The sequence below is a fragment of the Piliocolobus tephrosceles genome, chromosome 16, assembly GCF_002776525.5.
Source record: "Piliocolobus tephrosceles isolate RC106 chromosome 16, ASM277652v3, whole genome shotgun sequence".
NCBI lineage: Eukaryota > Metazoa > Chordata > Mammalia > Primates > Cercopithecidae > Piliocolobus > Piliocolobus tephrosceles.
Window position 1 is genome coordinate 18354776 of NC_045449.1, and position 14835 is coordinate 18369610.

A 14835-nucleotide genomic window follows, 5' to 3' on the forward strand; every position below is an offset into this window, starting at 1 on the left:
TTTTATGTCTTAGTTCCTGAGTTTGGGGTGGGGTTTGATAGGGAAGGGGTGGTATAGCTAGCATGTGAACTAAGAACTTCTCCATCTGCTTTACTTTTTCTTTTGTTGATAAACTGTCACCTTTTCTACTCCAAACTGACCAAGAAGTTGTATTTGCCGTTTGTGGCTACTTAAGTCCTACTGCCCAGCCAAGGGCCCCTACAACATCTCAGCCCAATGAGTTGGTTAAAAAGGGGGGGGGGAGAGAGGGAGGGGTCACTCTCATTTTTGTGTCACCATTGCCCTTCTTTTTAGCAAGTGTGTGAACTCACAGTGGTTTTCTGTGAATAAACCATGGATCACATGAAAGATCATTTTTCTTAAAGAAAAAAAATTCCCTAAACCCAGAAGGGACCAGCAAATACTTAACAGATGATTATAGATTTCCTGTGAGTGCATATGGCTCGGGGAGACCTGATTCTGTAAAGCAAATGTTACTGTCCTCTTCAAATTCATGTGTCGAATTCTAATTCCATGTGATGGTATTTGGAGGTGGGGCCTTGGGAGGTGATTGAGTTCATGAAGGCGGGGACCTCATGAATGGAATTGGTGCCCCTATCAAAGGGACTGCAGAGAGCTCCCTCATCCCTTCTGTCATGTAAGGACACCATAAAAGATGGCTGTCTATGAACCAGGAAGCCAGCCCTCTGCAGACATGGAATCTCCTGACCATTTGACCTTGGATTTTACCATCTCCAGAACTGTGAGAAATCAATTTCCTATGCCACCTAGTCTATGGCATTCTGTTTTGACACCCAGATTAGCTAAAGTACCATGTCAACTTGCACACATAATTCTTGGAAACTGTGATGCCAAATCCTTGATGGCAAAAGGTGATTGATCTGCCGGAGACATGAGCCTACATCATCTCTCTTTCCACAATAAACCAGAGAGTCAAAACAGGCAAGAGTAGGTCAAGGTCTTTTTTTTTTTTTTTTTTTTTTTGAGACTGTCTCTTGCTCTACCAGGCCGGAGTGCAGTGGCACGATCTCGGCTCACTGCACACTCTGCCTCCCAGATTCATGCCATTCTCCTGCCTCAGCCTCCCGAGTAGCTGGGACTACAGGCGCCTGCCACCACGCCAGCTAGTTTTTTTTTTTTTTTTTTTTTTTTTGTGTATTTTTAGTAGAGATGGGGTTTCACCATGTTAGCCAGGATGGTCTCGATCTTGTGACCTTGTGATCCACCCGCCTCCGCCTCCCAAAGTGCTGGGATTACAGGCGTGAGCCACCGTGCCCGACCAGTCAAGGTCTTCTAAAAGCCAAACCTGAAAGATTTCCAGTAGCAGTTGACTCAATGGTAATTCAGTCACACAAACAACCACAACAAAAGACACAACTATCAGAGATTTTCAGGATCACCTCAAAAACACCATCTAACATTAGGGAGTTCAAAAAAGCATGAAGTTTCGTAAATCAAACTTTATTGAAATGTAGTTTCATCAACTTGTAATTCTAACAGTAATAATAAATGCTAGGGCAGGTGGTGGCACGGAGATCCTGGGGCACAAGGGCTGCCTTTAAAAGCTTTGCTTGCTATACCCTTTGGAGCCTCCTGGTCCCTTTTAAGAGCCCATCCTGGGCAGCACTTCAGGGGCAAACAGCCTGGATGCCCAGTTTCAGACAGACATCCGTGCCTGAAGGAGGAGGCTGCCTCTCAGTGCAGGAGAAGCTGCTGGAATTCTTCCTCCCAGCCTTCTCTTCATGCTCCCCAGCACCTCCTCTACACAGATACACACCACCAGCAGCAGTAGAAGAAACAGGCCCTGCAGCAGCAGGACTGCAGCTCTAATGAATGACACAAGCCTCTCTCCAGCAAGGTAGAGGAGCCCAGGCTCTCTACCTCCATGGTTGCCACGGTGCCCAGGACTAGGGGCAGCATGGGAGCTGCTGGCTTGGGCCGTGCTGGTCACCCCCTCTCTGTCGCCTCTCTCTCTTGCCACATGTTCAACTTCAGGACTAAGGCCAGTGGCTACAGTAGGTGCCGTGATTTCAGGCAGCTCCTCATTGGGCTGCTCCTTGGCCGGAGCTCCCTCCAGCTCCAGCGCTGTCTCTGGAGGGGTCTCTTCCCATGCTGGCTCTGGCTCAACAGCTGGTGCTGGAAGTGCTCCTATTTCTGCATATGGACCAGGAGCTGAAAAAGGAGAAAGGGTCACCAGCGTCAGTCACTTTCCACTGGAATTTCCAAGCACAGAAACAACCTCACTGAATTTAAAGGAGTTCCAGCCCCTAAACACCGCCCCCACAAAATCTTCCAGACTGCAGGCCACCTCACCTTGTGCCTGCACCTCCATGGGCTCCTGAATCTCCTCCTGGACAGGGACCATGTGCAGATGCAGCCCCGATGGGATCTCTGGTGTGGCCTGGCCCACTAGGGCCTGCCCCTGGCTGCCCTGTGGTACCTGGGTGCGCCTTCTTACAAAGGGCCACAGGCGTCTGGGGTGAGGGATGAGCCTTCTTCGGCATCGTCGGAAAAGGCTCTCACTCCCTCCATTCCTGAAGCAGCAGCCTCTTGAAGTAGGGAAGCAACACGAGAACATCTTGCTCTCTCGAGCGTCTCCCACCAAGTGAGCTGGTTACCGGACTGACCCTAGGATCTGGGCTCCCAGTTACCACACTTCTAAATTCTGTTGGATGTGTCATCAAGGAAGTGAGGTCACTTCTTTAAGATTCCTTCCCCTTGGCCCCTTCCTTCCATAAGACCTACTCAGGACTCCACTAGGCTGCTGACTGCTCACCCTCCCTCCAGGACAACTCCTTATCTAGACACCATTATGTCCACCCAGGGCCTGCTTGGACACCTGTGCCTGACGTTCACTGGGGGCCGGATGTCCTCCTCAGACCTGATGTCCACCTAGGGCCTGATGTTGCCTTGGGCCTATGTCCCTCTTGGGGCCTTGTGTTCTCCTGGGGACTGTATCCAGCTGGGACCTGATGGCCTACTGGGTCTTGTTGTTCACCTAAGGCCTTGTGTCCACCTGGGGACTGGTGAGCACCTGGGAACTGGGTGTGCACCTTGGGTCTAATGCCCACCTGGGGCCTACGTATCTACCTAAGGCGTGGTGTCTGCCTGTGGACCGATGTCCACATGACTCTGGTGTTGAACATGGGCCTGCTGTCCACCTAGGGCCTTGGTGTTCATCTGGAGTCTGATTGTCAACTTGGGTCCTGGTGTACACCTTGAGTCCAGGGTTCACCTGGGGCCTGGTGTCTGCCTGGAGGACTGGTGTCCTCCTGAGATATGGGGATCACTGGAGTCCAGGAGGTTGAGGCTGCAGTGAGCCCTGATTGCTCCACTGAACTCCAACCTGAGTGACAGCATGAGACCCTCTCTCAAACAAATAAATAAACAGAAAACTACACAAATTATATAACTATATAAAAATATTTTCCTTCCTTGTAACCTTATTCTACAAGCTTTTTTCTATTATTTATTTATTTTTAAAAACTTTTTGTTAAAAACTATGACACAACTACACACTTTCTCCTAAGCCTAAGCAGGATCCGGATCATTAGTATCACTGTTCTCCACCTCCACATCTTGTCCCACTAGAAGGTCTTCAAGGGCAGTAACACGCATGGAGCTGTCATCTCCTATGATAATAATGCCTTCTTCTGGAAACCTGAAGGACCTCCCTGAGCCTGTTTCACAGTTAACCTTAAAAAAAAGTAGTAAGCATATACTCTAAAATAACAAGTATAGGATATTAACTACAGAAAACATTAACATCATTTATTATTTTCATGAAGCATTATGCACTGTACATAATTGCATGTTCACACCCACATCACCACAAACATGTAAGTAATGCATTGCCCTGTGACATTATAACACCTATGATGTCACTAGGCAACATTTCCATCATAATCTTATGGGGCCACTGTCTTACGTGTGATTCGTTATTGACAATAATGTCATTATGCAGTGCAGGACTATATTTTGAAAATGGTACAAATACACTCTAAAATACATGAAAGATGGAACTTTAGGGCAACGAAAGACATGGAAATTTCATTTTATGCCTTATAAGGGGAGTTGGCATAAATGTCTTTAAGGTTTGTGGTGTTGATTAGTTGGATTTAGAGAGATTAGGGAGGAATGGAAAGGAATAAAATGTTATTTTTTTCTGTGAGCCTCAGAGAGTTACTTAATGTGGAATCATTGAAATTTCTGCTGCTTTAATTATACAGATAGATGATAAATAGATGATACATCAACAGAGATAGAAATGGGGGGAGAGAGAGAGAGAGAAAGAGAGATTTGATAATGATTCTTGGCCGGGCGCGGTGGCTCAAGCCTGTAATCCCAGCACTTTGGGAGGCCGAGACGGGCGGATCACGAGGTCAGGAGATCGAGACCATCCTGGCTAACACGGTGAAACCCCGTCTCTACTAAAAAATACAAAAAAACACTAGCCGGGCGAGGTGGCGGCGCCTGTAGTCCCAGCTACCTGGGAGGCTGAGGCAGGAGAATGGCGTGAACCCGGGAGGCGGAGCTTGCAGTGAGCTGAGATCCGGCCACTGCACTCCAGCCTGGGCGACAGAGCGAGACTCCGTCTCAAAAAAAAAAAAAAAAAAAAAAGATAATGATTCTTCATTTGACCAAACTTTAGTCAGGCTCCTAAACCTTTTCCTGGGTTCATCTGTATTTCCTTGTAAAAGTTGCGTTTAGCAGGAAGCCCCACCCCGGATGTCTCATCACCCCAGTGTCTGATGGGGCTCCTCATCCCCTGCCATTATATGAACACAATGGAAATCGCTGTGTTTGGGGATTGCTTCCCATCTCATTCCATCTTCCTGGCAATTCCTTCAGTGGGGGCTGGAGCGCTGACTCTTGGAGGCAGAGTGCTGGCCTGGATCCCCTGCTCTGAGCCAAGGGACCTTGGCTGTTCTATCTTCTCTACATCTCTTGTGTCTTGACCTATAACATGAGAAGATTAATAATAAATGCCTGTTATGAGTTAATACATGTATACTATGGCTGGCAAGATGGCAAAATAGAAAGAGCTCGCAGCGAGATCAATGCAGAAGGTGGGTGATTTCTGCATTACACTCTGAGGTACCCAGTTCATCTCACTGGGACTGGTTAGACAGTGGGTAAAGTCCATGAAAGGCAAGCAGAGCAGGGTGCAGTGTCGCCTCACCCAGGAAGTACAAGGAGTCAAGGAACTCCTTCCCTAGCCAAGGGAAGCCTTGAGAGACAGTGCCGTGAGGAACGGTGCACTCTGGCCCAGATGCTATGCTTTTCTCATGGTCTTCACAACCAGAGACCAGGGGATTCCCTCAGGTGCCTACACCACCAGGTCCTGGGTTTCAAGCACAAAACTGGGCGACCATTTGGGCAGACACTGAGCTAGCTGCAGGAGTTTTTTTTCATTCCCCAATGGTGCCTGGAATGCCAGCGACGCAGAATCATTCACTCCCCTGGAAAGGAGGCTGAAGCCAGGGAGCCAAGTGGTCTAGCTCAGCAGATCCCACCCCCATGGAGCCCAGCAAGCTAAGATCCACTGGCTTGAAATTCTTCCTGCCAGCACAGCCTTCTGAAGTCAACCTGAGATGCTAGAGTTTGGTTGGGGGAGGGGCATCCACCATTACTGAGGCTTGAGTAGGCGATTTTCCCCTGACAGTGCTAAGCAGGCTGGGAAGTCTGGACTGGGTGGAAATCACCACAGCACGGGAGAGTGGCTGTGGCCAGATTGCCTCTCTAGATTCCTCCATGCTGGGCAGGGCATCTCTGAAAAAAAGGCAGCAACCCCAGTCAGGGGCGTATAGATAAAACCCCATCTCCCTAGGACAGAGCACCTGGGGAAAGGGATGGCTATGGGTGCAGCTTTAGCAGACTTAAACGTCCCTGCCTGCCAGCTCTGAAGAGAGCAATGAATCTCCCAGCACAGCACTCAACCTCTGCTAAGGAACAGACTGCCTCCTAAAGTGGGTCCCCAACCCCTGTGCCTCCTGACTGGGAGACACCTCCCAGCAGGGGTCCACAGACACCTCATACAGGAGAGCTCTGGTTGGCATCTGGCAGGTGCCCCTCCGGGATGAAGCTTCCAGAAGAAGGAACAGGCAGCAGTCTTTGCTGTTCCACAGCCTCCTCTCGTGATACCCAGGCAAACAATCTGGAGTGGACCTCCAGCAAACTCCAGCAGACCTACAGCAGAGAGGCCTGACTGTTAGAAGGAAAACCAAAAAACAGAAAGGAATAGCATCAACATCAACAAAACAGAGGCCGGGCGCGGTGGCTCAAGCCTGTAATCCCAGCACTTTGGGAGGCCGAGACGGGCGGATCACAAGGTCAGGAGATCAAGACCATCCTGGCTAACACTGTGAAACCCCGTCTCTACTAAAAAAAAAATACAAAAAACTAGCCGGGTGAGGTGGCGGGCGCCTGTAGTCCCAGCTACTCCGGAGGCTGAGGCAGGAGAATGGCATAAACCCAGGAGGCGGAGGTTGCAGTGAGCTGAGATCCGGCCACTGCACTCCAGCCTGGGCGACAGAGCGAGACTCCGTCTCAAAAAAAAAAAAAAAAAAAAACACCAAAACAAAACAGATGTCCACCCAGAAACCCCATCCAAAGGTCACCAACATCAAAGACTGAAGGTAGATAAATACACTAAGATGAGGAAAAACCAGCACAAAAAGCCTGAAAATTCCAAAAACCAGAACGCCTCTTCTCCTCCAAAGGATCACAACCCCTCACCACCAAGGGAACAAAAGTGCATGGAGAATGAGTTTGATGAATCAGCAGAAGCAGGCTTCAGAAGATAGGTAATAACCAAGTCCTCCAGGCTAAAGGAGCATTTTCTAATCCAAGGGAAGGAGGCTAAGAACCTCAAAAAAAGGCTAGAGGAATTGCTAACTAGAACAACCAGTTTAAAGAAGAACATAAATGACCTTATAAAGCTGAAAAACACAGCACAAGAACTTCATGAAGCATACACAAGTATGAGTGGCCAAACTGCTGAAGCAGAAGAAAGGATATCAGAGATTCAAGATCAACTTAAGGAAATGAAGCATGAAGACAAGATTAGAGAAAAAAGAATGCAAAGGAATGAACAAAGCCTCCAAGAAATATGGGACTATGTGGAAAGACCAAACCTATGTTTGATTGGTGCATCTGAAAGTGACAGGGAGAATGGAACCTAGTTGGAAAACCCTCTTCAGGGTATTATCCAGGAGAAATTCCCCAACCTAGCAAGACAGGCCAACATTCAAATTCCAGAAATACAGAGAACACCACAAAGATACTCCCCAAGAAGAGTAACTCCAAGACACATAATTGTCAGATTCACCAAGGTTTAAATCAAGAAAAAAATGTTAAGGGCAGCCAGAGAAAAAGGTCAGGTTATTCACAAAGGGAAGCCCATCAGACTAACAGTGGATCTCTCTGCAGAAACCGTACAAGCCAGAAGAGAGCGGGGGCCAATATTCAACATTCTTAAAGAAAAGAATTTTCAACCCAGAATTTCATATCCAGCCAAAGTAAGCTTCATAAGCGAAGGAGAAATAACATCCCTTACAGACAAGCAAATGCTGAGAGATTTTGTTACCACCAGGCCTGCCTTACAAGAGCTCCTGAAGGAAGCACTAAACATAGAAAGGAAAAAATCGATATCAGCCACTGAAAAAACATACAAATTGTAAAGACCATCGACACTATGAAGAAATGGCATCATCTAATGGGCCAAATAACGAGCTAGTATCATAATGACAGGATCAAATTCACATATAACAGTTTTAAACTTAAATGTAAATGGGCTACATACCCCAATTAAAAGACACAGACTGGCAAATTGGACAAAGAGTCAAGACTCATTGACGTGCTATATTCAGGAGCCTCATCTCATGTGCAAAGACACACATAGGCTCAAAATAAAGGGGTCGGCTGGGCACGGCAGCTCACGCCTGTAATCCCAGCACTTTGGGAGGCTGAGGAGGGCAGATCACGAGTTCAGGAGATCGAGACCATCCTGGCTAACATGGTGAAAACCTGTCTCTACTGAAAACTACAAAACAATTAGCTGGGTGTGGTGGCAGGCGCCTGTAGTCCCAGCTACTTGGGAGCCTGAGGCAGGAGAACGGCATGAACCTGGGATGCACAGCTTGCAGTGAGCTGAGATCACACCACTGCTCTCCAGTCTGGGTGACTTGGCGAGACTCCATCTCCAAAAAATAAAAAATAAAAAAATAAAAATAGATAAAGGGATAAAGGAATATTTACCAAGCAAATGGAAAACAGAAAACAAGCAGGGGTTGCAATCCTAGTCTCTGATAAAACAGACTTTAAACCAATGAAGATCAAAAGAGATATAAAGAAGGACATTACATAACGGAGATGGGATCAATGCAACGAGAACTAACTATCCTAAATATATATGCACCCAATACAGGAGCACCCAGGTTCATAAAGCAAGTTCTCAGAGACCTACAAAGAGACTTAGACTCCCACATAATAATAGTGGGAGATATGGGCCAGGCGCGGTGGCTCAAGCCTGTAATCCCAGCACTTTGGGAGGCTGAGACAGGCAGATCACGAGGTCAGAAGATCGAGACAATCCTGGCTAACATGGTGAAACCCCATCTCTACTAAAAAATACATAAAACTAGCCGGGCGAGGTGGCAGGTGCCTGTAGTCCCAGCTACTTGGGAGGCTGAGGCAGGAGAATGGTGTGAACCTCCACCCCAAATCAACAGCATATACATTCTTCTCAGCACCACGTTGCACTTATTCTAAAACTCACTACATAATTGGGAGTAAAACACTCCTCAGCAAATGCAAAAGAACAGAAATCATAACAAACACTCTCTCAGGTCACAATGCAATCAAATTAGAACTCAGGATTAAGGAACTCAGTCAACACTGCACAACTACATGGAAACTGAACAACCTGCTCCTGAATGACTACTTGATAATAACAACATTAAGGCAGAAATAAGGAAGTTCTTTGAAACCAATGAGAACAAAGACACAATGTAGCAGAATCTCTGGGACATAGCTAAAGCAATGTATAGAGGGAAATTTATTGCACTAAATGCCCACAAGAGAAAGCAGGAAAGATCTAAAATCAACACCCTCACATCACAATTAAAAGAACTACAGAAGCAAGAACAAACAAATTCAAAAGCTAGCAGAAAACAAGAAGTAACTAAGATCAGAGCAGAACTGAAGGAGATACATGAAAAACCCTGCAAAAAAGTCAATGAATCCAGGAGTTGGTTTTTTGAAAAGATCAACAAAATAGATAGACTGGCTAGCCAGACTCATAAAGAAAAAAAGAGAGAAGAATCAAACAGACACAATAAAAAATGATAAAGGGGATATCACCATTGATTCCACAGAAACACAAACTACCATTAGAGAATACTATAAATACCTCTATGCAAATAAACTAGAAAATCTACAAGAAATGGATACATTCCTAGACACATACACCCTACCACGTCTAAATCAGGAGAAAGTTGAATCCTTGAATAGACCAATAAGAAGTTCTGAAATTGAGGCAGTAATTAATAGCCTACCAACCAAAAAAAGTCCAGGTCCAGACGGATTGTACCAGAGGTTCAAAGGGGAGCTGGTACCATTCCTTCTGAAACTATTCCAAACAATAGAAAAAGAGGAACTCCTCCCTAATTCATTTTATGAGGCCAGCATCATCCTGATACCAAAACCTGGCAGAGAAACAACACAAAAAGAAAAATTCAGGATGCAAAAATCCTCAATAAACTACGGACAAACCAAATCCAGCAGCACATCAAAAAGCTTCTCCACCACGATTAAGTTGGCTTCATCCCTGGGGTGCAAGGTTGGTGCAACATATGCAAATCAATAAATGTAATCCATCACATAAACAGAACCAATAACAAAAACCACACGATTATCTCAATAGATGCAGAAAAGGCCTTTGATAAAATTCAACACCCCTTCATGCTAAAAACTCTCAATAAACTAAGTATGGATGGAACGTGTCTCAAAATAATAAGAGCTCTTTATGATAGATCTGTGGGGAAAAGAGAGAGAGATCAGACTGTTACTGTGTCTATATAGAAAGAAGTAGACATAAGAGACTCCATTTTGTTCTGTATTTGAGATGCTGTTAATCTGTGACCCTACCCCCAACCTTGTCCTTGCAAGAGACGTGTGCTGTGGTGACTCAAGGTTTAACGGATTTTGGGTGTGCAGGGTGTGCTTTGTTAAATAAGTGCCTGAAGGCAGTATGCTTGTGAAAAGTCATCACCATTCTCTTAATCTCAAGTACCCAGGGACCTCTGCCTAGCAAAGCTAGGTATTGTCCAAGGTTTCTCCACATGTGATAGCCTGAAATATGGCCTCACGGGAAGGGAAAGACCTGATCGTTCCCCAGCCTGACACCCGTGAAGGGTCTGTGCTGAGGAGGACTAGTATAAGAGGAAAGAAGGCCTCTTGGCAGTTGAGATGGAGAAAAGCATCTGTCTCCTGCCTGTCCCTGGGCAATGGAACATCTCGGTGTAAAACCCAATTGTATGTTCTGTTTACTGAGAAAGGAAAAAACTGCCTTAGGGCTGAAGGTGGGACATGCTAGTGGCAATGCTGCTCCTTATGCACTAAAAAGGTTTATGGAGATGTTTACATATGCATATCAAGGCACAGCACTTTTCCTTAAACTTATGTCACAGAGATCTTTATTCATGTCTTACTGCTGACCTCCCTGCGATGACCCTATTATCCTGCCACTTCCCTTTTTCTAAGATGGTAAAGATAATGATCAATAAATACTGAGGGAACTCAGAGACCAGTGCCGGCGTGGGTCCTCTGTATGCTGAGTGCCGGTCCCCTGGGCCCACTTTTTCTTTCTCTATACTTTGTGTCTCATTTCTTTTCTCAAGTCTCTCGTTCCACCTAACGAGAAACGCCCACAGGTGTGGAGGGGCAGGCCACCCCTTCACAGATCCACAGCTGATATCATACTGAAAGGGGAAAACCTGGAAGCATTCCCTTTGAAAATCGGTACTAGACAAGGATGCCCTCTCTCACCACTCCTATTCACCATAGTATTGGAAGTTCTGGTCAGAGCAATCAGGCAAAAGAAAGAAATAAAGGGTGTTTGGTCCGGCACGGTGGCTCACACCTGTAATCCCAGCACTTAGGGAGTCCGAGGTGGGTGGATCATGAGGTCACGACCAGCCTGGTCAACCTGGCGAAACCCCATCTTTATGAAAAATACAAAAAATTAGCCAGGCTTGGTGGTGAGCGCCTGTAATCCCAGCTACTCGGAAGGCTGAGGCAGGAGAATCGCTCGAATCTGGGAGTCAGTTGTTGCAGTGACCCTTGATGTCGCCACTGCACTACAGCCTGGCAACAGAGCGAGACTTTGTCTCAAAAAAAAAAAAAAAAAGGAAAGAAAGAAAATGGGGAGGATTGGGGCCATATATCATCTTTACATTCCTAACATCCACCGTAAAGCAGTGATATATATCCTGAACATATACTTGGTGAGTGAAAGAAGAAATACAAAAGTATTTTGTACACTGTAAATCAGGGCAGCAGGCCAGCAACTGAGGCTTCATCTGTATTTACAGCTGCTCTGCATCACTCATATTACTGCCTGAGCTCTGCCTTCTGTGAGATCACTGGCAGCATTAGATTCTCATAGAAGTGCAGACCCTATTGTGAACTGCACATGTGAGGGATCTAGGTTGCGTGTTCCTTATGAGAACTTAATACCTGATGATCTGTCACTGTCTCCCATCACCCCCAGATGGGACTGTCTAGTTACAGAAAAACAAGCTCAGGGCTCCTGCTTATTCTACATTATGGTGAGATGTATAATTATTTCATATAATACTAATACAGTGCACAATAAACGTAATGCACTTGAATCATCCAGAAACCATCCCCCCATCCCCAGTCCATGGAAAAATTGTCTTTCACAAAACCGATGCAAAAAGATTGGGGACCACTGCTCTAAAGCATTACTTAAATGTAAATTATATAATCAAGACCACTTTACAATAATAGACAGTATGTAGAAATATTTACATTGGCAAGTTATGTTGGTCTTGGGCTGAATAACAATTTCAGTGTCATGAATGGAGCTTCCTATAAACAAGTCATAAGTGAATGGAATTTATGTACAGTACCCCTCCATCCTTTCTTTGGTTGTACTCCCTCTGTTCGGTCTAATAGCCTGTCAAGGTGTCTCTGGCCCCACGTTCTGTAAGTAGTCAATACTCTAGAGCTGTTGGATGCTGTTGCAGTAGAATCAGAATGGAGGAGGCTTTTTTGTTTTTGTTTTTGTTTGTTTTCGAGATGGAGTTTTGCTCTTGTTTCCCCAGTTACAGTGGAATGGTGCAACTTCGGCTCATTGCAACCTCTGCCTCCTGGCTTCAAGCGATTCTCCTGCCTCAGGCTCCAGTAGGTGGGATTACAGGCACGTGCCACCACACCTGGCCAATTTTGTATATTTAGTAGAGACGGGGTTTCTCTACGTTGGCCAAGCTGGTCTGAAACTCCTGACCTCAGGTGATCCACTCACCTCAGCCACCCAAAGTGCTGGGATTACAGGCGTGAGCCACCACGTCCAGCTGAGAAGGTTTTTTTTTTTTTTTTTTTTTTTCCAGCAGCGAGTCTGTATTTCTAAGTGACCACATCTAATAGAATGAAAAACGGGTTTACTAAAACAGGTCCAAAGACAACACGGAAGATAAGCTACAAATCCAGCACACCAGCGGCCCATCCAGGCCAGCCCCAGCGGCGGAGGCCGGGGCAGGGCTGTCTCCAGCCTCCTCCACAGCCCAGTCACACATTTTGGTTGCTGCTTCCCCTTTCAGGCTTTTAAACGCTAACCCCAGGAGCCCGGTGGGTCCGCCTGTGCTGGGCCGTGTGTCCAGCCTGCCCAGGTCACTCTGGTGCGCGGTGCCCTCAGTGGCGCCTGGGCCTCACTCCTGCGCGATGTACCTCAGCACGTACTTGACCGTGTAAGCATAGGCCGCAAACCCAACGATAACAAACAAGTTCGCCAGGGCGCCGCCCAGGAGTCCGTGGTGCCGGTTGGCCTGCTGGAGCCCTGCGAGGTTGGGGACGGCCCCCGGCGCATGCCCGTTGAGAAGCTGAATCCCATTCTGTACCAGGTGCGTCTCCCCGTCTGGAACGACGTCTGGCAAGGGAAGAGTCTGGGGTTTGCTACTGAGTTCGTCTTGTGCTTTCTGTTTTTGTTTAATTTCCTCCACAACTTCAGGAAATAATTCACAAAAGACTTTATCTTTCAAATTAAACGCTAAACTCTCCGCTGCCAGTTGTCTTTTCGTGAAGTCCGACGTCTCGATACTGCCCAGGGTGGGGCCCTTCTCCACCATGAAGCTCAGGAGCCCGGTCAGGATGGTGGAGACAGACCAGGCTGGATTCCACGTATCCGGGTGGAAATCCGTGATAGAAAGACACAGCCTGGTGTTGCACTTAAATCTTCCGTTGGGAGTTATCATATAAATACTAGGAGGTTTGAAAGGAAATTCTCTGGGAAAAACTAGTTTTCCATGATAATAGCCACCTTCGTAAGGGGTCATCTCTGGGCCTCGGACGACATAGTGCCACTCGAGAATATTCGAAGGGAGGGGCTCGGCACAGATGTAAGGCACCGGGTCTTTCTTAATGCGAAGGTAGTCCTGCTTCAGCCTCTGGGTTGCTGTGGTTGGAGCCCTCTTATTGCTGGTGCTGCTCATTTCTTCGGACGCCAGATTACACCGTCTGTTTCCCCTGGGGCAGGACGCGGGGCCACCGACCTGCCCCAGCCAAACCTGCTGTACACTCCTCGCTGCCCTCCCACCGGGCCGAGGCCCGACCTTTCAGCCGCTTCCTATCTGGGTCTGGCAAGAGGGTGGCAATCGGACTTGAGTTAAATACACACGCACTAAGTGGTACGCATTGAAAAGGAGGCCAGGAGGTGACACCTGGCCAGGGGCTGAGAGGATGCGGGGAACTGGCAGGTGTGGACGGCGAGGCCCGGCGCAGCTCAGGGACTTGTTCCGGGCTCATGTCTTACTCCCGCCGGCCGCCGGTGGAGCCAGACTCCGGTCTCCCACTGTCACCGCCCGGGTTTCCCAGAAAAGGTGGCCCTGAGCACCGTCCCGGGCACGCTCGTCTCTCTCGGGGTTTGCGGGGCAGTGTGGGGTCTAACAGTTCAGGGCGAGGCGGCGGCGGGCTCAACGGCAGCCCTCCCCCGACACAGACTCCCGGGATCCATTGACAAACCAGGATCGAGGCTGCCCGTCCTGGGGCAGCCGCAAGTGTCCCAACTGACGGGAGACCCGGCCTAGTGGTCAAGTCCCCGACCTGATCCTGCCCCGGAGCTCCGAGAACCCGCCGTAACCGACCTCGGGTTCCGCGCAGGCTCGGGCCAGGGCCCCGCGGGCGGCGGGCGCGAACGGAGAAGCGTCGCGCAGGGTCCCCGCAGCCCCGGGCCGCCGCTGTGGCCGGCTCCGGCGGGGCGAACGAGCGGGCCCGAGGACCCGGCGCAGGCCTGCGAGCGCGCTCACCTCTGCCTGTCGCTGCGCGTGGGCCGCCGCCGCGCTCAGGCTCGCCGTGGTCGAGGCCGGAGCAGGGTGCGGAAAAGCGGGGCCCGCGCCGTAAACAGCCACACCGCGCCGGGACTGGGCCCACCCAACCCGTCGCAGGGCCGCCGCCGCCTCCGAGAAGGAGGTTTTAAAAATCACGTAAGACTCCTTCACTTATAGTTAGCACATGACCTTACCTCTCCCTTTGAAGTGTCACATGGCTGAGGCTTAGGCTGAAAATTCTCAGGCTGAAAACTGCTTATTTATGACT

General features: G+C 48.1%; 3 protein-coding genes across 3 annotated transcripts in view; all 3 read right to left on the reverse strand.

The window, feature by feature from the left end:
* LOC111524602 (putative coiled-coil domain-containing protein 144C) overlaps window positions 1-495 on the reverse strand; it is a 3333-nt gene extending 2838 nt beyond the window's left edge. The window contains 1 exon segment of the mRNA XM_031934342.1: window positions 478-495. Within this exon segment, the coding sequence (XP_031790202.1) occupies window positions 478-495 (18 nt within the window).
* A 997-nt stretch (window positions 496-1492) lies between these two features.
* On the reverse strand, window positions 1493-2599 carry LOC111532150 (CMT1A duplicated region transcript 15 protein-like protein). Its single transcript, XM_023193605.2, has 2 exons — window positions 2314-2599; window positions 1493-2172 (listed from the first exon to the last, which is right to left on the reverse strand). Exons 1-2 carry the CDS (start codon window positions 2576-2578, stop codon window positions 1658-1660), a joined length of 780 nt encoding a protein of 259 aa, XP_023049373.2. The 5' UTR covers window positions 2579-2599; the 3' UTR covers window positions 1493-1657.
* Window positions 2600-12672: 10073 nt separating this feature from the next.
* Window positions 12673-14339, reverse strand: LOC111527369 (ubiquitin-conjugating enzyme E2 J2). Its single transcript, XM_026451208.1, has one exon. It carries the CDS (start codon window positions 13731-13733, stop codon window positions 12954-12956), a length of 780 nt encoding a protein of 259 aa, XP_026306993.1. The 5' UTR covers window positions 13734-14339; the 3' UTR covers window positions 12673-12953.
* Window positions 14340-14835: the final 496 nt, after the last annotated feature.